This window comes from Oncorhynchus mykiss, chromosome 19, assembly GCF_057628025.1.
Source record: "Oncorhynchus mykiss isolate SJ-2025 chromosome 19, ASM5762802v1, whole genome shotgun sequence".
Taxonomy (NCBI): Eukaryota; Metazoa; Chordata; class Actinopteri; order Salmoniformes; family Salmonidae; genus Oncorhynchus; species Oncorhynchus mykiss.
This window is the reverse complement of record NC_143040.1, coordinates 5,005,001-5,029,085: the sequence shown is the minus strand read 5'-3', so window position 1 is coordinate 5,029,085 and position 24,085 is coordinate 5,005,001. Positions and strand designations below refer to the sequence as shown.

Here is a 24,085-nt window from a genome sequence, read left to right as displayed (position 1 = left end):
GTCAGTGTTGGGGGTGATACAGGGGTAACTAGTCATTATGTAGTAGAGGTATGTAGTAGTGTCAGTGTTGGGGGGTGATACAGGGGTAACTAGTCATTATGTAGTAGAGGTATGTAGTAGTGTCAGTGTTGGGGGGTGATACAGGGGTAACTAGTCATTATGTAGTAGAGGTATGTAGTAGTGTCAGTGTTGGGGGGTGATACAGGGGTAACTAGTCATTATGTAGTAGAGGTATGTAGTAGTGTCAGTGTTGGGGGGTGATACAGGGGTAACTAGTCATTATGTAGTAGAGGTATGTAGTAGTGTCAGTGTTGGGGGGTGATACAGGGGTAACTAGTCATTATGTAGTAGAGGTATGTAGTAGTGTCAGTGTTGGGGGGTGATACAGGGGTAACTAGTCATTATGTAGTAGAGGTATGTAGTAGTGTCAGTGTTGGGGGGTGATACAGGGGTAACTAGTCATTATGTAGTAGAGGTATGTAGTAGTGTCAGTGTTGGGGGGTGATACAGGGGTAACTAGTCATTATGTAGTAGAGGTATGTAGTAGTGTCAGTGTTGGGGGGTGATACAGGGGTAACTAGTCATTATGTAGTAGAGGTATGTAGTAGTGTCAGTGTTGGGGGGTGATACAGGGGTAACTAGTCATTATGTAGTAGAGGTATGTAGTAGTGTCAGTGTTGGGGGGTGATACAGGGGTAACTAGTCATTATGTAGTAGAGGTATGTAGTAGTGTCAGTGTTGGGGGGTGATACAGGGGTAACTAGTCATTATGTAGTAGAGGTATGTAGTAGTGTCAGTGTTGGGGGGTGATACAGGGGTAACTAGTCATTATGTAGTAGAGGTATGTAGTAGTGTCAGTGTTGGGGGGTGATACAGGGGTAACTAGTCATTATGTAGTAGAGGTATGTAGTAGTGTCAGTGTTGGGGGGTGATACAGGGGTAACTAGTCATTATGTAGTAGAGGTATGTAGTAGTGTCAGTGTTGGGGGGTGATACAGGGGTAACTAGTCATTATGTAGTAGAGGTATGTAGTAGTGTCAGTGTTGGGGGGTGATACAGGGGTAACTAGTCATTATGTAGTAGAGGTATGTAGTAGTGTCAGTGTTGGGGGGTGATACAGGGGTAACTAGTCATTATGTAGTAGAGGTATGTAGTAGTGTCAGTGTTGGGGGGTGATACAGGGGTAACTAGTCATTATGTAGTAGAGGTATGTAGTAGTGTCAGTGTTGGGGGGTGATACAGGGGTAACTAGTCATTATGTAGTAGAGGTATGTAGTAGTGTCAGTGTTGGGGGGTGATACAGGGGTAACTAGTCATTATGTAGTAGAGGTATGTAGTAGTGTCAGTGTTGGGGGGTGATACAGGGGTAACTAGTCATTATGTAGTAGAGGTATGTAGTAGTGTCAGTGTTGGGGGGTGATACAGGGGTAACTAGTCATTATGTAGTAGAGGTATGTAGTAGTGTCAGTGTTGGGGGGTGATACAGGGGTAACTAGTCATTATGTAGTAGAGGTATGTAGTAGTGTCAGTGTTGGGGGGTGATACAGGGGTAACTAGTCATTATGTAGTAGAGGTATGTAGTAGTGTCAGTGTTGGGGGGTGATACAGGGGTAACTAGTCATTATGTAGTAGAGGTATGTAGTAGTGTCAGTGTTGGGGGGTGATACAGGGGTAACTAGTCATTATGTAGTAGTGTCAGTGTTGGGGGGTGATACAGGGGTAACTAGTCATTATGTAGTAGAGGTATGTAGTAGTGTCAGTGTTGGGGGGTGATACAGGGGTAACTAGTCATTATGTAGTAGAGGTATGTAGTAGTGTCAGTGTTGGGGGGTGATACAGGGGTAACTAGTCATTATGTAGTAGAGGTATGTAGTAGTGTCAGTGTTGGGGGGTGATACAGGGGTAACTAGTCATTATGTAGTAGAGGTATGTAGTAGTGTCAGTGTTGGGGGGTGATACAGGGGTAACTAGTCATTATGTAGTAGAGGTATGTAGTAGTGTCAGTGTTGGGGGGTGATACAGGGGTAACTAGTCATTATGTAGTAGAGGTATGTAGTAGTGTCAGTGTTGGGGGGTGATACAGGGGTAACTAGTCATTATGTAGTAGAGGTATGTAGTAGTGTCAGTGTTGGGGGTGATACAGGGGTAACTAGTCATTATGTAGTAGAGGTATGTAGTAGTGTCAGTGTTGGGGGGTGATACAGGGGTAACTAGTCATTATGTAGTAGAGGTATGTAGTAGTGTCAGTGTTGGGGGGTGATACAGGGGTAACTAGTCATTATGTAGTAGAGGTATGTAGTAGTGTCAGTGTTGGGGGGTGATACAGGGGTAACTAGTCATTATGTAGTAGAGGTATGTAGTAGTGTCAGTGTTGGGGGGTGATACAGGGGTAACTAGTCATTATGTAGTAGAGGTATGTAGTAGTGTCAGTGTTGGGGGGTGATACAGGGGTAACTAGTCATTATGTAGTAGAGGTATGTAGTAGTGTCAGTGTTGGGGGGTGATACAGGGGTAACTAGTCATTATGTAGTAGAGGTATGTAGTAGTGTCAGTGTTGGGGGGTGATACAGGGGTAACTAGTCATTATGTAGTAGAGGTATGTAGTAGTGTCAGTGTTGGGGGTGATACAGGGGTAACTAGTCATTATGTAGTAGAGGTATGTAGTAGTGTCAGTGTTGGGGGGTGATACAGGGGTAACTAGTCATTATGTAGTAGAGGTATGTAGTAGTGTCAGTGTTGGGGGGTGATACAGGGGTAACTAGTCATTATGTAGTAGAGGTATGTAGTAGTGTCAGTGTTGGGGGGTGATACAGGGGTAACTAGTCATTATGTAGTAGAGGTATGTAGTAGTGTCAGTGTTGGGGGGTGATACAGGGGTAACTAGTCATTATGTAGTAGTGTCAGTGTTGGGGGGTGATACAGGGGTAACTAGTCATTATGTAGTAGAGGTATGTAGTAGTGTCAGTGTTGGGGGGTGATACAGGGGTAACTAGTCATTATGTAGTAGAGGTATGTAGTAGTGTCAGTGTTGGGGGGTGATACAGGGGTAACTAGTCATTATGTAGTAGAGGTATGTAGTAGTGTCAGTGTTGGGGGTGATACAGGGGTAACTAGTCATTATGTAGTAGAGGTATGTAGTAGTGTCAGTGTTGGGGGGTGATACAGGGGTAACTAGTCATTATGTAGTAGAGGTATGTAGTAGTGTCAGTGTTGGGGGTGATACAGGGGTAACTAGTCATTATGTAGTAGAGGTATGTAGTAGTGTCAGTGTTGGGGGGTGATACAGGGGTAACTAGTCATTATGTAGTAGAGGTATGTAGTAGTGTCAGTGTTGGGGGGTGATACAGGGGTAACTAGTCATTATGTAGTAGAGGTATGTAGTAGTGTCAGTGTTGGGGGGTGATACAGGGGTAACTAGTCATTATGTAGTAGAGGTATGTAGTAGTGTCAGTGTTGGGGGGTGATACAGGGGTAACTAGTCATTATGTAGTAGAGGTATGTAGTAGTGTCAGTGTTGGGGGGTGATACAGGGGTAACTAGTCATTATGTAGTAGAGGTATGTAGTAGTGTCAGTGTTGGGGGGTGATACAGGGGTAACTAGTCATTATGTAGTAGAGGTATGTAGTAGAGGTATGTAGTAGTGTCAGTGTTGGGGGTGATACAGGGGTAACTAGTCATTATGTAGTAGAGGTATGTAGTAGTGTCAGTGTTGGGGGGTGATACAGGGGTAACTAGTCATTATGTAGTAGAGGTATGTAGTAGTGTCAGTGTTGGGGGGTGATACAGGGGTAACTAGTCATTATGTAGTAGAGGTATGTAGTAGTGTCAGTGTTGGGGGGTGATACAGGGGTAACTAGTCATTATGTAGTAGAGGTATGTAGTAGTGTCAGTGTTGGGGGGTGATACAGGAATAACATCACTTTTTTTTTGCGGTAACTATATTACAGTTACTGATCAAAGATAAATTGTCGTTACTTTTGTTATCATTCCCTTTCTATTACAGCTGTTGATATCAATATAAACAACCCCCCAGCCCAACAATAATAGAGGTATGCAGTAGAGGTATGTAGTAGAGGTATGTAGTAGAGGTATGTAGTAGAGGTATGTAGTAGAGATATGTAGTAGAGGTATGTAATAGAGATATGTAGTAGAGGTATGTAATAGAGGTATGTAATAGAGGTATGTAGTAGAGGTATGTAGTAGAGGTATGTAGTAGAGGTATGTAATAGAGGTATGTAGTAGAGGTATGTAATAGAGGTATGTAATAGAGGTATGTAGTAGAGGTATGTAATAGAGGTATGTAGTAGAGGTATGTAGTAGAGGTATGTAGTAGAGGTATGTAATAGAGGTATGTAGTAGAGGTATGTAATAGAGGTATGTAGTAGAGGTATGCAGTAGAGGTATGTAGTAGAGGTATGTAATAGAGGTTTGTAGTAGAGGTATGTAGTAGAGGTATGTAGTAGAGATATGTAGTAGAGGTATGTAATAGAGGTATGCAGTAGCGGTATGTAGTAGAGATATGTAGTAGAGGTATGTAATAGAGGTATGCAGTAGAGGTATGTAGTAGAGATATGTAGTAGAGGTATGTAGTAGAGGTATGTAATAGAGGTTTGTAGTAGAGATATGTAGTAGAGGTATGTAATAGAGGTATGTAGTAGAGATATGTAGTAGAGGTATGTAGTAGAGGTATGTAATAGAGGTATGTAGTAGAGATATGTAGTAGAGGTATGTAATAGAGGTATGTAATAGAGGTATGTAATAGAGGTATGTAATAGAGGTATGTAGTAGAGGTATGTAGTAGAGGTATCTAGTAGAGGTAGAGGTATGTAGTAGAGGTATGTAGTAGAGGTATGTAATAGAGGTATGTAGTAGAGGTATGTAATAGAGGTATGTAGTAGAGGTATGTAATAGAGGTATGTAGTAGAGGTATGTAGTAGAGGTATGTAGTAGAGGTATGTAATAGAGGTATGTAGTAGAGGTATGTAGTAGAGGTATGTAGTAGAGGTATGCAATAGAGGTATGTAGTAGAGATATGTAGTAGAGGTATGTAATAGAGGTATGTAATAGAGGTATGCAGTAGAGGTATGTAGTAGAGATATGTAGTAGAGGTATGCAGTAGAGGCAGTGGAGACAGCTGAGGATGGCTCATAATAATGGCTCGGATGGAGCAAATGGAATGGCGTCAATATTTGATACCATTCCACCAATACCGCTCCAGCCATAACTATGAGCCTGTCCTCCCCAATTAAGGTGCCACCAACCTCCTGTGACTAGATTGTGTGTCTGTCATTATTTGGCTACTTGTGTTGGTGTGTAGGCATATGTAATTTTTTTTAATTTATTTTTTTTATTTCACCTTTATTTAACCAGGTAGGCTAGTTGAGAACAAGTTCTCATTTGCAACTGCGACCTGGCCAAGATAAAGCATAGCAGTATGAGCAGACAACACAGAGTTACACATGGAGTAAACAATTAACAAGTCAATAACACAGTAGAAAAAAAAGGGGGAGTCTATATACAATGTGTGCAAAAGGCATGAGGTAGGCGAATAATTACAATTTTGCAGAATTAACACTGGAGTGATAAATGATCAGATGGTCATGTACAGGTAGAGATATTGGTGTGCAAAAGAGCAGAAAAGTAAATAAATAAAAACAGTATGGGGATGAGGTAGGTGAAAATGGGTGGGCTATATACCAATAGACTATGTACAGCTGCAGCGATCGGTTAGCTGCTCAGATAGCTGATGTTTGAAGTTGGTGAGGGAGATAAAAGTCTCCAACTTCAGCGATTTTTGCAATTCGTTCCAGTCACAGGCAGCAGAGTACTGGAACGAAAGGCGGCCAAATGAGGTGTTGGCTTTAGGGATGATCAGTGAGATACACCTGCTGGAGCGCGTGCTACGGATGGGTGTTGCCATCGTGACCAGTGAGCTGAGATAAGGCGGAGCTTTACCTAGCATGGACTTGTAGATGACCTGGAGCCAGTGGGTCTGGCGACGAATATGTAGCGAGGGCCAGCCGACTAGAGCATACAAGTCGCAGTGGTGGGTGGTATACGGTGCTTTAGTGACAAAACGGATGGCACTGTGATAGACTGCATCCAGTTTGCTGAGTAGAGTGTTGGAAGCCATTTTGTAGATGACATCGCCAAAGTCGAGGATCGGTAGGATAGTCAGTTTTACTAGGGTAAGCTTGGCGGCGTGAGTGAAGGAGGCTTTGTTGCGGAATAGAAAGCCGACTCTTGATTTGATTTTCGATTGGAGATGTTTGATATGAGTCTGGAAGGAGAGTTTGCAGTCTAGCCAGACACCTAGGTACTTATAGATGTCCACATATTCTAGGTCGGAACCATCCAGGGTGGTGATGCTAGGTGGGCATGCGGGTGCAGGCAGCGATCGGTTGAAAAGCATGCATTTGGTTTTACTAGCGTTTAAGAGCAGTCGGAGGCCACGGAAGGAGTGTTGTATGGCATTGAAGCTTGTTTGGAGGTTAGATAGCACAGTGTCCAATGACGGGCCGAAAGTATATAGAATGGTGTCGTCTGCGTAGAGGTGGATCAGGGAATCGCCCGCAGCAAGAGCAACATCATTGATGTATACAGAGAAAAGAGTCGGCCCGAGAATTGAACCCTGTGGCACCCCCATAGAGACTGCCAGAGGACCGGACAGCATGCCCTCCGATTTGACACACTGAACTCTGTCTGCAAAGTAATTGGTGAACCAGGCAAGGCAGTCATCCGAAAAACCGAGGCTACTGAGTCTGCCGATAAGAATATGGTGATTGACAGAGTCGAAAGCCTTGGCAAGGTCGATGAAGACGGCTGCACAGTACTGTCTTTTATCGATGGCGGTTATGATATCGTTTAGTACCTTGAGCGTGGCTGAGGTGCACCCGTGACCGGCTCGGAAACCAGATTGCACAGCGGAGAAGGTACGGTGGGATTCGAGATGGTCGGTGATCTGTTTGTTGACTTGGCTTTCGAAGACCTTAGATAGGCAGGGCAGGATGGATATAGGTCTGTAACAGTTTGGGTCCAGGGTGTCTCCCCCTTTGAAGAGGGGGATGACTGCGGCAGCTTTCCAATCCTTGGGGATCTCAGACGATATGAAAGAGAGGTTGAACAGGCCGGTAATAGGGGTTGCGACAATGGTGGCGGATAGTTTCAGAAATAGAGGGTCCAGATTGTCAAGCCCAGCTGATTTGTACGGGTCCAGGTTTTGCAGCTCTTTCAGAACATCTGCTATCTGGATTTGGGTAAAGGAGAACCTGGAGAGGCTTGGGCGAGGAGCAGCGGGGGGGGCGGGGCTGTTGGCCGAGGTTGAAGTAGCCAGGCGGAAGGCATGGCCAGCCGTTGAGAAATGCTTATTGAAGTTTTCGATAATCATGGATTTATCGGTGGTGACCGTGTTACCTAGCCTCAGTGCAGTGGGCAGCTGGGAGGAGGTGCTCTTGTTCTCCATTGACTTCACAGTGTCCCAGAACTTTTTGGAGTTGGAGCTACAGGATGCAAACTTCTGCCTGAAGCTGAAGAATGTACTTTGTATAAATTTTTTTTTAAATGTGTACCTACCCGAACACTGGTGCTTGTGTGTGTGTGTGTGTGTGTGTGTGTGCGTGTCGTACCAAAGCGTAGTTTCTGCCTGGGAAATTCCCACTTGGGGTCGTAGGGCAGCTGGGTGGGGTCGATGTAGATGTAGTTGTTGCCGTGGATACTGTCAATCACCTTCCACTGGATCTGGAACTTGGGCTTCTGTTGGGGTCGGAGGTCAATGATCGATACGTTGAATAACGTGATGATGTCAGGGGATAATCAACAAAGAGGGATACACGTCTTCTTTAGGAAAATAATGAACGATGACGTGGATGGTTCCACCGTTCTACCGGAACGGACCTTCCACAGAGTTACATTATTTTCCAGAGGACGCATAGAAACCCGAGTTGATTATAAACCCTTTTATACCATGGCTATAATTTAACACATTTGGCATGAAAAAAAAAATGTGTTAATTTGCAGGTTAGAAATGTTTGAACTGAAGTAGCTAGAAAGTTTACTAGATCGCTACAGTAGTTGCCGCGGTAACCAAACAAACAGGCTTGTTAGTCAGTCAGTCGGCCAATCAGCCAGTCAGTCAGTAAGCCAGCCAATCAATCAGCCAGCCAGTCAGTCAGCCAATCAGCCAGTCAGTCAGCCAGTCAGTCAGCCAGCCAGTCAGTCAGCCAGCCAATCAATCAGCCAGCCAATCAGTCAGCCAGTCAGTCAGTCAGTCAGCCAATCATTCAGCCAGTCAGCCAGTCAGTCAGCCAGTCAGCCAATCAGCCAGCCAGTCAGTCAGTCAGTCAGCCAGTCAGCCAGTCAGTCAGTCAGCCAGTCTATAACAGGGTACAGTACCTGAAGGTATTTGTAGAGGAGAACCACCAGTGTGATGCTCAGTATCACAGCTGTAACAACCACACCAGTCAGCAGGGGGGTGAAGAGCTTATGGGGCACGGTGCGCTCTGTATGGACGGACACACACACACACACACACACACACTATAATAACCTGAGTATACATTAAGAATACCTTCCTAATATTGAGTTGCAGACGTTGTGTTTTCTTTATATGATGAACATAGTCAGTGTGTTACTGTGGTGTGGTATGAACTACAGTCCACACAGAGAGGAGACAGCAGGGTTATTGTGGTGTGGTATGAACTACAGTCCACACAGAGAGGAGACAGCAGGGTTACTGTGGTGTGGTATGAACTGCAGTCCACACAGAGAGGAGACAGCAGGGTTATTGTGGTGTGGTATGAACTACAGTCCAAACCCACCGCCCACACAGAGAGGAGACAGCAGTGTTATTGTGGTGTGGTATGAATTACAGTCCACACAGAGAGGAGACAGCAGGGTTATTGTGGTGTGGTATGAACTGCAGTCCACACAGAGAGGAGACAGCAGGGTTACTGTGGTGTGGTATGAACTGCAGTCCACACAGAGAGGAGACAGCAGGGTTACTGTGGTGTGGTATGAACTGCAGTCCACACAGAGAGGAGACAGCAGGGTTATTGTGGTGTGGTATGAGCTGCAGTCCACACAGAGAGGAGACAGCAGGGTTATTGTGGTGTGGTATGAACTACAGTCCAAACCCACCACCCACACAGAGAGGAGACAGCAGTGTTATTGTGGTGTGGTATGAACTACAGTCCACACAGAGAGGAGACAGCAGGGTTACTGTGGTGTGGTATGAACTACAGTCCACACAGAGAGGAGACAGCAGGGTTGTGTTTATGTGAGACTAGATTAGATTAGTGTCCACGTGTCTAATCCAGGACCTGCACACTCAACATTCTGTAATCCCACTCAATATGGCCCTACATCCACACACATCTGTCCACTACAGAGACTGAGTGTGTGTGTGTGTGTGTTTATGTGTGTGTGTGTGTTTGTGTGTTTATGTGTGTGTTTGTGTGTGTTTATGTGTGTGTGTTTATGTGTGTGTGTGTGTGTGTGTGTGTTTATGTGTGTGTGTGTGTGTCTATGTGTGTGTGTGTGTGTCTATGTGTGTGTGTGTGTGTCTATGTGTGTGTGTGTGTGTGTGTGTGTGTGTGTGTATGTGTGTGTGTGTGTGTGTTATATTCTCACCACTGATGGAGAACAGTGTGTAAGCCTGCTCGCCCTGCGCGGTCGCTACACACTCCAACGTGTGGTAGCGTGTGTGTGCGTCTCCCTTCGTGACGTTCAGTCGACTCTCCACCTCGCTGCTGCCGAAGGCCGAGTCTGATGCCGTTACCGTGGCAACCTCCCGCTGCTCCCATTGGCTGGCGTTGGTCAGGTGGGAACACCTAGGGGGGGGGGGGGGGGTTGATTAATTAATTATTGTCATCTAATTGACCAAAGATTCACCTGGTGTCCCATTTCTGACTCAATCGCTAAAGAATGAAAACAAGCCACATTTGAGAAAGAGGGTGGTACACGGAATCACTAATCACGTCTCGTCATCCTGCTACTCTGTCCTGGATTCCCCTCCGCACCTGTTTACCCTGTCCCAACCCCTCTCACCCAGCAATAACAGTAGTGACAATGGCTGTGTGTGTTATTGTCTTGTACCGTGTGTGGGGGAGTTCACAGTAGAACCAGCTGATTTTAGGGGTCGGGTAACCGGCGGCAACGCAGCGCACCTGTCCATCAACTGGTCCCTCCTGGGAAATAATGACAGGCTTACCTGAGAGAGAGAGAAACAGAGAAACAGACAGACAGAGAAACAGACAGACAGACAGAGAAACAGACAGACAGACAGACAGAGAGACAGAGAGAGACAGACAGACAGAGAAACAGACAGACAGAGAGACAGAGAGAGACAGACAGAGAGAGACAGACAGAGACAGAGAGAGACAGACAAAGACAGAGAGAGAGCGAGAGAGACACAGAGACAGAGAGAGACAGAGAGAGACACAGAGACAGAGAGTTTACTGTAAGCCTTCAAAATGGTGTGAAAAAGGATGTGAAAACACATCATGCTAAAACAACCAACCAGAACGTACTGTTCACATAGACAGGGAATGATTGATTGACAGAGGCGTCCTCATGATTGACTAGGAAGGTATAGATCCCGCCCTCTGACCCATGGACCCTCACCAAACGCAGCTCGCTGACGTACCTAGCACAGAAAGAGAGAGTACATTTGTTGTTGTTAATTTCACTTTTATTTATTGAAATGGAATTGAGAGGGGGGGGGGGGGGTTATGATTTACAAGAGCAGCATGTTATAATGAAAGTGGAAGTTTCCATGACACAGATTGAGACTTATAGAGGGGGTTCCCAGGCTGTTGGAACAGTGCATACATTCATCTGAGTTTAGGGAAGTGTTTGAGTCATGAGAAATTTCCCATGAATGTACCTATAAAATGATCTATAAAAGTACCTATAAAACGCGGGATGGAGCTAAGCACAGGAAAAAAAAACCAGGGGACTGGGGAAGGAATTCACCTTTCAGCAGGACAATAACCTACAACACAAGGCCAAATATACACTGGAGTTGGTTACCAAGACGACAGAGAATGTTTGTGGTCAAGTGGTCAGTTTTGAAAATCTATGGCAAGACGAGAAAACGGCTGTCTAGCCATGAGCCCCAACATCTTGACAGAGCTTAAAGAATTATAAAAAATATTAAAACGGACTAATATTGTACAATCCAGGTGTGTAAAGCTCTTAGAGATTTACCCAAGATGCACAGCTGTAATGGCTCTTAGAGAGATTTACCCAAGATGCACAGCTGTAATGGCTGCCAAGGTGTTTCTAACATGTATTGACTCCAGGGAGCTGAATACTTTAGGAATTTAATTTATATCCATCTAAAATAAATATATAAATTCGTCCCACTTTGACTTTACAGAGTATTTTGTTTAGATTGATTTAATTGTACATTTTTTTGTCAACAATCTGAATCCCACTTTGCAACACCATAAAATGTGAAGAAAACCAAGGGGTGTGAATACCGTTTGTAAGGCTTTGTATATATGCTGCTTTTGCTGGTTAGGTCTCGTCTTTTTGTCTATGTATTTTTTTTGGGGGGGGACTTTCGGTTACCCAATGAATATGTAGATACGTCTATTATAGAAGACAGAAGACTCGTATTTTGGGGGGGTACTTTCGGTTACCCAATGAATCTGTAGATACGTCTATTATAGAAGACAGAAGACTCGTCTTTTTGTCTATGTATTTTTTGGGGGCGGGACTTTCGGTTACCCAATGAATATGTAGATACGTCTATTTTAGAAGACGGAAAACATAGATGACGTGGTTTAAAAGAAACCGAGCGGGTCGCTGGCTTTATCTATTTCCACAATTCACCGGCACGTGTCAATATCCTACTTCAATTCGTTTGAGTGTCTTGTTGTAATTATAGTTTTGCAAAATTCTTTTCTATTTTTATTCAATTTAGCTTTTATTTGTGTAGTGTTTTATTCACTTAGATGCATTGTGGGTAGTCCATCATGCGTAGGCTATATGACAGACACACTAACTAATAACGAAAGCTGAAGTTCACGGTTTCACGTAAACCATAGCCCTTCTCATACGGGCTATATATATATATATATATATATATATATATATATATAAATGTGTCAAAGTCCCACCTGTAGGTGTGATCGCGTCGTCAGTCAGAGATAGGACTGCTACATAAAGTGGCGCAACAGACGTGATGACAGAAACTCGTCCCTCGCTCTACTGCTGCGGTCAAAACAAAACTGACTGCGGTTGGTCCGGCGGAGGATGAATGAGGAGAGGTTTGATAATCCCATTTACAGCAGCTGCAATGGTCCAATGGGCTTCACCGAAGGAGACCTGGAATCCTTACGGAAACCGTGCAACCGAACTCACCTCTCAGGTAAGTAACGTTCAGCCTGCTGCACAGACCCTATACACCCTCTATCATCGTAAATGAAGATAGGATTATTTTGCCATATCTAATCCATGTATATTACGCTACTTTCCATGGTGGGGACAGTAGTCTATGTGCTATTCTTACTACATTACCCAACATGTTTTACCTCAGATTGGTGATGTTAGTATGTGTATAGTCAACACGATGACACTTGATCGATTGCTTGAAACGGATCATCTATATATTTGGTTTTGTACTGTTGATTTAGCGCTAGCGGTCGCAGCTATCACTTTCTTTCTCAAATGGCACGGATAATTCGGGATAACCCATTTTGGTGATTTCTGGTATATTCAAATCCGTTTTGGTTATTTCTGGTATATCCAAATCCATCAGTCACATATAAACTTTTAACATCAACTGTAAAGGATCAATTAAAACAGGACAAACTGTATCTTACATGCTGGACTGGCAGGAAACTGTACTTAAGTCATATAAACTTTAACATCAACTGAAAATGATGTTAGTTACACCTGTCCTTCAATAACGAAAGTTTCTCACTTTTCAATCACACACAACATGGAAAGGAAACCCCGTTGTTGAAAAACCCTGTTGTTTTGTCAACCGGTCATAAAATCACTAAATTGATTAGGGAGGAAATATACACTATTAAAAATAGCACAGCTCCAAAAACCAAACGGATCCTGGGAATAATGTGTTAGAGGACAATTTGGAGAAGACAGCTAGATCCATTTTGAAGTGTTGCATTTAGATTCAAGTGGGTGGCCAACGTGGTTAGTGCAATGCAACACTGTTTTTTTGTTAATCACTTCCATCGATATCACGCTGAAATCAATAGAACAAGGGGCACATATTTGCGGCGTAGCGCTGTTTAAACTAACACTAATTAAAGGTCACGTTGAAACTTGGAATATCCCATAACCGCGGGAAGTAGGGGTGCTGAAACGCCATCTGAAAAATCATAATAAAATATAAAAAAACGATTAAAAATAATATTTTTCCCCCCAAAAAGTAGTGCACTGGGCCTTTACTAGTCCTGTATTAGTGGACCGATATAGCCCTCTGTAGTGAAGGGCAAAACAATTTTAACAATTACATCTCAGTCCCCCTTCACCCCAAAACGACTTCCTGGCTACTATGGTATAACCCTATAATATACATTGTTGATATGTTTGGGTTGATTTAGAATTATGTTTGGGTTGACAAGCAACAGCCAGTTTGTGTAACGGTAAAAATAAACAACTAATGGACTCGTTTTATGAATCAATCAATCAATCAATCAAATTTATTTTATATAGCCCTTCGTACATCAGCTGATATCTCAAAGTGCTGTACAGAAACCCAGCCTAAAACCCCAAACAGCAAGCAATGCAGGTGAAGAAGCACGGTGGCTAGGAAAAACTCCCTAGAAAGGCCAAAACCTAGGAAGAAACCTAGAGAGGAACCAGGCTATGTGGGGTGGCCAGTCCTCTTCTGGCTGTGCCGGGTGGAGATTATAACAAAACATGGTCAAGATGTTCAAATGTTCATAAATGACCAGCATGGTCGAATAATAATAAGGCAGAATAGTTGAAACTGGAGCAGCAGCACAGTCAGGTGGACTGGGGACAGCAAGGAGTCATCATGTCAGGTATTCCATGAATGCTTGGATCGTGAAACTGAAATAGATTGGTAGCTAGTTGGTGAGGCTTTTTGATTTATTTGCCAGTTAATTAACCTGAAGCTGGAATTCCCAAGTTGTTCGGTGCTTACCGCTCATGCCGACGAGCAAGCGAAACAGACGGCTCGGCAGCGCATCAGTGTGACGTTACACATCTGACCTAAACTCATAAATATCAATGGCTTTGCCCTCCGGCTGTCCTACGGAAGGAAATTTCCCATAAGGGACGCTAGTTGCATGGAGGATTTAGCAACGGTAACAACCACCGGGGTAACAAGCGAGCACGCTCATTTTTTCAACACATATTAAGGAAAATAGACGAAGTATGTTTCTGAACGCTGCACCAGGCTTCATTGTTGACAATATGACTGAGCGTCGAAGATTACCGTTCGATTTGAGCAGGGGCACGCCTCCCGCAGACGGCTTCGTCCGTCACCTTTACGGGCCATGGCCCGGTTTAACCCGGGGCAGCTTAATCGAATTCCCTCGTTGGAAACCATGTGTACATATTGCATTGGTCAGTACAAAATAATACGTATGATTTATATAACACGTTATTGGTCAGATTTCCCCAACTCACTTAACCAATCACATCCTGTTTGGTTTTTCTATTCCTGATTGTGTTTGGTCCCCGAGGCTTAGAAACAACAACAAAAAAAACTGTTCTCCAACAGTTGAATTTAATCTTCACTTCAACTTTCAACATTACTACTACATGCATTGAAACAATCAATTGTGTGTTTGTGTGTCCACCTCAGGTTCCGAATGCTTAAGAAGACACTACATACTACTGCTGTGTGTGGTAGTAGTGGGGTGTACTGTGGCTGTCATAAGTCTGTTTGCCCAGAAAAACGATCAAATTGCACAGAGACCGCAGTCAAATATTGAAACCTCTGCGGCAGAGAGGGAAGAGATGAAGTCTCTGAAATCAGAGGACTACAGCGTTCTTCTAAATATGATTTTAAAGCAGGGTAAGTTCAGCTCTTTCAGTATTTGTACATCTCTTATTACGCAGCACCACACCTAAATCTCCTACCACACCTAAATCTCCTACCACACCTAAACCTCCTACCACACCTAAACCTCCTACCACACCTAAACCTCCTACCACACCTAAACCTCCTACCACACCTACACCTCCTACCACACCTACACCTCCTACCACACCTAAACCTCCTACCACACCTAAACCTCCTACCACACCTAAACATCCTACCACACCTAAACCTCCTACCACACCTAAACACCCTACCACACCTAAACACCCTACCACACCTAAACACCCTACCACACCTAAACACCCTACCACACCTAAACCTATATATATATATATATATATATATATATATATATATATATATATATATATATATATATATATATATATATATACATACACATACATATATACACATACATATATACATACACATACATATATACACATACATATATACACACATACATATATACACATACATATATACCTAATCTCCTACTCTCTATCTAATCTCTATCTAATCTCCATCTAATCTCCTACTCTCTACTCTGTATCTAATGTGTCTCCAGAAGGGTGGAGGTACATCAACTCCAGTTTGTACTACATCTCTATCTAATCTCCTACTCTCTACTCTGTATCTAATCTGTCTCCAGAAGGGTGGAAGTATATCAACTCCAGTTTGTACTACATCTCTACTGAGACCAAGTCCTGGGGTGAGAGCAGACCTTACTGCCAACGGAAGGGATTGGACCTGGTGACCATAAACAGTAAAGACGAAGAGGTGTGTACGTACGGTGTGTTTTGCCTGTGTGTGTGTGTTTTGCCTGTGTGTGTGTGTTTTGCCTGTGTGTGTGTGTTTTGCCTGTGTGTACGGTGTGTTTTGCCTGTGTGTACGGTGTGTGTTTTGCCTGTGTGTACGGTGTGTGTTTTGCCTGTGTGTACGGTGTGTGTTTTGCCTGTGTGTACGGTGTGTGTTTTGCCTGTGTGTGTGTGTGTTTTGTCTGTGTGTGTGTGTGTTTTGTGTGTGTGTGTGTGTTTTGCCTGTGTGTGTGTGTGTGTGTTTTGCCTGTGTGTGTGTGTGTTTTGCCTGTGTGTGTGCGTTTTGCCTGTGTGTGTGCGTTTTGCCTGTGTGTGTGTGTTTTGCCTGTGTGTGTGTGTGTGTGTGTTTTGCCTGTGTGTGTGTGTGTTTTGCCTGTGTGTGTGTGTGTTTTGCCTGTGTGTGTGTGTGTGTGTTTTGCCTGTGTGTGTGTGTGTGTGTGTGTGTGTGTGTGTGTGTGTGTGTTTTGCCTGTGTGTGTGTGTGTGTGTTTTTCCTGTGTGTGTGTGTGTGTGTGTGTGTTTTGCCTGTGTGTGTTTTTTGCCTGTGTGTGTGTGACTGAGCATCAGTCAGAGAGATCACATTCTAAGAGGCCAAATATGGAGAAGAGAAAATAAGTCTGATTCTACCATTTATGTTATTGTTCATCACTAGGACTTTCTCCTTGAAGTGGTCCGTGCTAAGAAGTTGGATGTAGCCTGGATTGGTTTTTCTCCCAACAACACAAAGGAGATATCTACACGGTAAAGCCATTTCACCATCGATCGAAAAGTATGACGGAGATTTGAACCTTTTTAGGGCATGAAGAAATCCAGAACGTTTCTGATAATAATTGCCAGTGTTTTGTTCTCATAGGGTGAAGAGAGGTGCGGGGTCAGAAGACGGTGCTCAGGAAGAGGACTGTGCTAAGCTTACGGTATACGAGACACCTGCAGTGAAAGAAGTAACCGGGAGACAATGTGGGACACAAAAATACTGTATTTGTGAAAAATACCTGGATGTCAAATACAATGTAAGCAAGAGAAACCGTTAACTTGTTCTTCTGAAAGGATTCGACTTTTTAAAATGGAGGGAACAACTGCTAGCTTCAACTTCTTTTAAATGGAGGGAACAACTGCTAGCTTCAACTTATTTTTAATGGAGGGAACAACTGCTAGCTTCAACTTCTTTTTAATGGAGGGAACAACTGCTAGCTTCAACTTCTTTTAAATGGAGGGAACAACTGCTAGCTTCAACTTCTTTTTAATGGAGGGAACAACTGCTAGCTTCAACTTATTTTTAATGGAGGGAACAACTGCTAGCTTCAACTTATTTTTAATGGAGGGAACAACTGCTAGCTTCAACTTCTTTTAAATGGAGGGAACAACTGCTAGCTTCAACTCTTCTTCTTAAAAATGGAGGGAACAACTGCATTTTCCAAGAAGCAACTGTTAGTCATTCCAGTTAGGTTGGTGAGGGTTTTTTACCCTGAAATACACATCTGCACCGAATATTAAGACAAGTTAAAAGGGTAGTTTTCTGTGGTAGAAAACCCCCCCTGCATTGTTCCAATACGCAAAAGCACTTTCAGTCAATAAGCTTTCAATTTTATCCAGCCAGTTTTCAACTGAAGTCAATGGGCAGATTGATAAAAACATTTAATTATTATTTGTTTTAAAGTAAACATAAATATTTCACATTAATTTCACGTAAAAACAACATTTAGTAAAACATTGTGTTTAGACGGGGGGCTGATACAGCAGGGTAGGAACACACCGTACACACACCATACACACACCATACACACACCGTACACACACAGCAGGGTAGGAACACACACCGTACACACACACACACCATACACACACACAGCAGGGTAGGAACACACCGTACACACACACACACACACCGTACACACACCATACACACACACACACACACACACACAGCAGGGTAGGAACACACACCGTACACACACACACACATACACCGTACACACACACCATACACACACCGTACACACACAGCAGGGTAGGAACACACACCTTACACACCGTACACACACCTTACACACACACACCGTACAGACACACACACACACACACCGTACACACACCGTACACACACACAGCAGGGTAGGAACACACCGTACACACACACACACACACACCGTACACACACCATACACACACCGTACACACACACACAGCAGGGTAGGAACACACACCGTACACACACACACACATACACCGTACACACACCATACACACACCATATACACACACACACCGTACACACACAGCAGGGTAGGAACACACACCTTACACACACCGTACACACACCATACACACACCATACATGCACACACACACACACACCACACCACACACACCTTCAGCCTCTCTCAAGTCATTGGTAAAGAGGCGAAGGACCATCAGCCTCTCTCAAGTCATTGGTAAAGAGGCGAAGGACCGTCAGCCTCTCTCAAGTCATTGGTAAAGAGGTGAAGGACCGTCAGCCTCTCTCAAGTCATTGGTAAAGAGGCGAAGGACCATCAGCCTCTCTCAAGTCATTGGTAAAGAGGCGAAGGACCATCAGCCTCTCTCAAGTCATTGGTAAAGGGGCAAAGGACCATCAGCCTCTCTCAAGTCATTGGTAAAGGGGCGAAGGACCATCAGCCTCTCTCAAGTCATTGGTAAAGAGGTGAAGGACCATCAGCCTCTCTCAAGTCATTGGTAAAGAGGTGAAGGACCATCAGCCTCCATATATACACAATGTTTCACTAAATGTTTTTTGTTTACATTAAATTTTTATTTTAAAAAAACCAACTGTTTTTTTTTTAGTGGTTCAGCCCCTAGTTGTTCCACTCATTTCACCCTTGCAAGAGAAACCAGACGTGATCATTCAGAAATGAAAAGGTGGTCACTGAATCTCTTAGTGTTTTGAACATCTCTGTTTTTAACTTTTGATGTTGCAGGGTAGAACTTTTATTTTTTTCTATAAAAACATAGAAATCTGCCATTTTCACAGACTGGTCAATATAAACAGCATACAGTATGTAGACACTGGTATTATGCTGGAACAGACTGGTCAATATAAACAGCATACAGTATGTAGACACTGGTATTTGGCTGAAACAGACTGGTCACTATAAACAGCATACAGTATGTAGACACTGGTATTATGCTGGAACAGACTGGTCACTATAAACAGCATACAGTATGTAGACACTGGTATTTGGCTGAAACAGACTGGTCACTATAAACAGCATACAGTATGTAGACACTGGTATTTGGCTGAAACAGACTGGTCACTATAAACAGCATACAGTATGTAGACACTGGTATTTGGCTGAAACAGACTGGTCACTATAAACAGCATACAGTATGTAGACACTGGTATTTGGCTGAAACAGACTGGTCACTATAAACAGCATGTAGACACTGGTATTTGGCTGAAACAGACTGGTCACTATAAACAGCATACAGTAAGTAGACACTGGTATTATGCTGGAACAGACTGGTCACTATAAACAGCATACAGTATGTAGACACTGGTATTATGCTGGAACAGACTGGTCAATAGAAACCGCATTGGATGGATGTCAGACGTCTGGAAAGGTCCTTGGGACGTCGATATATGCCTTCTCCTCTCCACTTACCATAAGAAAGCACTGACACAAACTCAAACTGTGAGCACTGGCACAAACTCAAGACGCTCGAAGACAAAGCGTGGTCAGACCAAGCATGCTGCTTAAGACCCCTGGACCACGGCAGTTCACAACGCTCCAACAAGCCGAGAGAATACTTGATGGAAGCTTATTTTGTTTAAAGCCATAGCCCTGACCTTAACCACTCAGAATGAATACCTTCCCCCAAAACCATAGCCCTGACCTTAACCACTCAGAATGAATACCTTCCCCCAAAACCATAGCCCTGACCTTAACCACTCAGAATGAATACCTTCCCCCAAAACCATAGCCCTGACCTTAACCACTCAGAATGAATACCTTCCCCCAAACCATAGCCCTGACCTTAACCACTCAGAATGAATACCTTCCCCCAAAACCATAGCCCTGACCTTAACCACTCAGAATGAATACCTAAACTAACCTTCCCCCCAAACCATAGCCCTGACCTTAACCACTCAGAATGAATACCTGAACTAACCTTCCCCCAAACCATAGCCCTGACCTTAACCACTCAGAATGAATACCTAAACTAACCCTTTTGTTTTAACCCTGTAACCACGTGGAATTAACCCTGTAACCACGTGGAGTTAACCCTGTAACCACACGGAGTTAACCCTGTAACCATCCAGAATTAACCATGTAACCATGCAGAATCAACCCTGTAACCATCCAGAATTAACTCTGTAACCATGCAGAATTAACCCTGTAACCATCCAGAATTAACTCTGTAACCATGCAGAATTAACCCTGTAACCATCCTGAATTAACCCTGTAACCATGCAGAATTAACCCTGTAACCATGTAGAATTAACCCTGTAACCATGCAGAATTAACTCTGTAACCATGTAGAATTAACTCTGTAACCATGCAGAATTAACCCTGTAATCATCCTGAATTAACCCTGTAACCATGCAGAATTAACCCTGTAACCATGCAGAATTAACTCTGTAACCATCCTGAATTAACCCTGTAACCATGCAGAATTAACCCTGTAACCATCCTGAATTAACCCTGTAACCATGCAGAATTAACCCTGTAACCATGTAGAATTAACCCTGTAACCATGTAGAATTAACTCTGTAACCATGCAGAATTAACCCTGTAACCATCCTGAATTAACCATGTAACCATGCAGAAATAACCCTGTAACCATGCAGAATTAACCCTGTAACCATCCTGAATTAACCCTGTAACCATGTAAAATTAACCCTGTAACCATCCTGAATTAACCCTGTAACCATGCAGAATTAACCCTGTAACCATGTAGAATTAACCCTGTAACCATGTAGAATTAACCCTGTAACCTTCCAGAGTTATCCCTGTAAACAGGGATCGACTGGATATAATAAGATAATGAACATGAAGTTGGCTGAGATAATGAACATGAGGTTGGCTGAGATAATGAACATGATGTTGGCTGGAGATAATGAGATAATGAACATGATGCTGGTTGGCGATAATGAGATAATGAATATCTTCCTATTTAATGTTCATTTGATGTATTTAAATACTGTTTGATGTAACGCTGAAATAGTGGATTTAATCAAATTAACGTATTGTTCTTTTAGTATCCCCAAAAAGTTGTTCATCATATTTTTTAAGTGAAATTATTATTATTGTCTGCACTTTAATTATTAAAATAAAATGATTGAATGAGATATTACACTGTACCTGTATCGGTGTCGTTGGACAGTGATGACGTGCTCCGTGGTGTTGTGGAGGGTCTTGCCGTTGTAAGCCCAGGACAGAGTGCCTGGTCTGGGATAAGACTCAAACTCTACCCTGAGGCTTAGGCTCTCCCCTTCTCTGACAGCAGACTGGCTAGGCCGGGAGTCACCCAGCATACTGATGAAGCCTCGCTCTGGAGGGGGAACACACACAGGGTGAGACTCTTCTTCTCTCTGACAGGGAGAGGCTCTCCCTCTCTCTGACAGGGTGAGACTCTCCCTCTCTCTGACAGGGTGAGACTCTCCCTCTCTCTGACAGGGTGAGACTCTCCCTCTCTCTGACAGGGTGAGACTCTCCCTCTCTCTGACAGGGTTAGACAGGGTTAGACTCTCCCTCTCTCTGACAGGGTTAGACAGGGTTAGACTCTCCCTCTCTCTGAAAGGGTTAGACAGGGTTAGACTCTCCCTCTCTCTGACAGGGTTAGACAGGGTTAGACTCTCCCTCTCTCTGACAGGGTTAGACAGGGTTAGACTATCATCAGTTACAGTGTTATAGAGGTTAACAAATTCCATCATTGAGGTTCTGTCTTTGCGAGACTCAAACACACACACACACACACACACACACACACACCACGGACATCCAGGTGCAGGGTATCGGCGGTGGCGCCCCTCTCGTTGTGGGCGTGGCATCGGTATGTTCCGGCGTCTGATTGGTTGACAGAGGTGATCCAGAGGGAGGTGGAGCGTTGGTAACCACGGGAACCAGCCAGGATGTGGGAGGTGTGGGCCTGGAAGGCACGCTGCAGACAGGGGTCAGAGTTCAGGGGTTAGAGTTCAGGAGTTCACTATACTGGACTCTCAGGTGGGTCATGGTTAGTGTACTGGTAGAAGCAATAGAACACTGTGAATACTACTACGTTGTGGCACTATATAATGTATATTACCTTTGATAAAGACAGGGGAGAGAGAGAGAGAGAAAGAAAGAGAAAATGAGAGAGAGAGAGAAAGGTAGAGAGACAGAGAAAGAGAGACAGAGAGAACGGGAGCGAGAGAGAAAGGGAGAGAGACAGATAGAAAGGTAGAGAGAAAGGGAGAGAGAGAGAGAGAGAAAGGGAGAGAGAAAGGGAGAGAGAGAGACAGAGAGAGAGAGAGACAGAGAGAGAGAGAGACAGAGAGAGAGAGAGACAGAGAGAGAGAGAGACAGAGAGAGAGACAGAGAGAGAGAGAGACAGAGAGAGAGACAGAGAGACAGACCGAGAGAAAGACAGAGACAGACAGACAGAGAGAGACAGACAGAGAGAGAGACAGAGAGACAGAGAGAGAGACAGAGAGAGACAGACAGAGAGACAGACAGAGAGAGACAGAGAGAAAGGGAGAGAGAGAGAGAGAGAGAGAGAGAGACAGAGAGAGAAGGAGACAGAGAGACAGACCGAGAGAGAGACAGAGACAGACAGACAGAGAGAGACAGACAGAGAGAGAGACAGAGAGAGAGACAGAGAGACAGAGAGAGAGACAGAGAGAGACAGACAGAGAGACAGACAGAGAGAGACCGAGAGAGACAGAGAGAAAGGGAGAGAGAGAGAGAGAGAAAGGGAGAGAGAGAGAGAGAGAGTCAGTATGAAGCCAGTCTCACCGCTCCAACAGGGAAGTCCCACTTAATGCTGAAGTCAGGGTTGAGGTTGGAGGAGCTGCAGGTGATCTCAAACTGCTCTCCTCTCCTCAGGATCACCCTCTCTCTCTGGGACAGACTGATCACTGGAGGCTGCTCAGGGACTGGGTGAGGAGAGGGAGGGTGGATAATAAACATACAGTATGTCAGACAGGACCCTGTTTGGAGCTGGACCATGTTAACATAGAGGTGGTCCATGTCTAACTGTTAACATAGAGGTGGACCATGTCTAACTGTTAACATAGAGGTGGACCATGTCTAACTGTTAACATAGAGGTGGTCCATGTCTAACTGTTAACATAGAGTCACATAGAGGTGGTCCATGTCTAACTGGTAACATAGAGTCACATAGAGGTGGACCATGTCTAACTGTTAACATAGAGGTGGACCATGTTTAACTGTTAACATAGAGTCACATAGAGGTGGACCATGTCTAACTGGTAACATAGAGTCACATAGAGGTGGACCATGTCTAACTGTTAACATAGAGGTGGTCCATGTCTAACTGTTAACATAGAGGTGGACCATGTCTAACTGTTAACATAGAGGTGGTCCATGTTTAACTGTTAACATAGAGGTGGACCATGTCTAACTTAACATAGAGTCACATAGAGGTGGTCCATGTCTAACTGTTAACATAGAGGTGGACCATGTCTAACTGTTAACATAGAGGTGGTCCATGTCTAACTGTTAACATAGAGGTGGACCTTGTCTAACTGTTAACATAGAGTCACATAGAGGTGGTCCATGTCTAACTGTTAACATAGAGTCACATAGAGGTGGTCCATGTTAACATAGAGTCACATAGAGGTGGTCCATGTCTAACTGGTAACATAGAGTCACATAGAGGTGGACCATGTCTAACTGGTAACATAGAGTCACATAGAGGTGGACCATGTCTAACTGTTAACATAGAGGTGGTCCATGTCTAACTGTTAACATAGAGGTGGACCATGTCTAACTGTTAACATAGAGGTGGTCCATGTTTAACTGTTAACATAGAGGTGGACCATGTCTAACTGTTAACATAGAGTCACATAGAGGTGGTCCATGTCTAACTGTTAACATAGAGGTGGACCATGTCTAACTGTTAACATAGAGGTGGTCCATGTCTAACTGTTAACATAGAGGTGGACCATGTCTAACTGTTAACATAGAGTCACATAGAGGTGGTCCATGTCTAACTGTTAACATAGAGTCACATAGAGGTGG

General features: G+C 43.8%; 2 protein-coding genes across 2 annotated transcripts in view; one reads left to right on the top strand and one right to left on the bottom strand.

The window, feature by feature from the left end:
- The window catches only part of LOC110513598 (mast/stem cell growth factor receptor kita), an 84,957-nt gene that overhangs the window by 40,600 nt on the left and 20,272 nt on the right, over positions 1 to 24,085 (bottom strand). The window contains exons 4-11 of the mRNA XM_090209916.1: positions 22,838 to 22,977; positions 21,836 to 22,004; positions 21,206 to 21,395; positions 10,527 to 10,642; positions 10,093 to 10,207; positions 9,628 to 9,827; positions 8,392 to 8,498; positions 7,626 to 7,752 (exon numbers count right to left, since the gene is read on the bottom strand). Of these exons, the coding sequence (XP_090066042.1) occupies positions 7,626 to 7,752; positions 8,392 to 8,498; positions 9,628 to 9,827; positions 10,093 to 10,207; positions 10,527 to 10,642; positions 21,206 to 21,395; positions 21,836 to 22,004; positions 22,838 to 22,977 (1,164 nt within the window). The remainder of the gene's footprint in view (positions 1 to 7,625; positions 7,753 to 8,391; positions 8,499 to 9,627; positions 9,828 to 10,092; positions 10,208 to 10,526; positions 10,643 to 21,205; positions 21,396 to 21,835; positions 22,005 to 22,837; positions 22,978 to 24,085) is intronic.
- Positions 11,778 to 21,195, top strand: LOC118936634 (P-selectin). Its single transcript, XM_036972928.2, has 5 exons — positions 11,778 to 12,373; positions 14,807 to 15,019; positions 15,702 to 15,829; positions 16,519 to 16,607; positions 16,720 to 21,195. The coding sequence occupies exons 1-5, from the start codon at positions 12,259 to 12,261 to the stop codon at positions 16,895 to 16,897; spliced, it is 723 nt and encodes a 240-aa protein (XP_036828823.2). The 5' UTR covers positions 11,778 to 12,258; the 3' UTR covers positions 16,898 to 21,195.

What these genes read in the sequence shown, in the direction of transcription:
- LOC118936634 (XM_036972928.2), top strand. Translation starts at nt 12,259, where the DNA reads ATGAATGAGGAGAGGTTTGATAATCCCATTTACAGCAGCTGCAATGGT. An exon ending in CAACCGAACTCACCTCTCAG is followed by an intron (nt 12,374 to 14,806) that starts GTAAGTAACGTT and finishes TGTCCACCTCAG; the next exon opens with GTTCCGAATGCTTAAGAAGA. An exon ending in ACAAAGGAGATATCTACACG is followed by an intron (nt 16,608 to 16,719) that starts GTAAAGCCATTT and finishes TTGTTCTCATAG; the next exon opens with GGTGAAGAGAGGTGCGGGGT.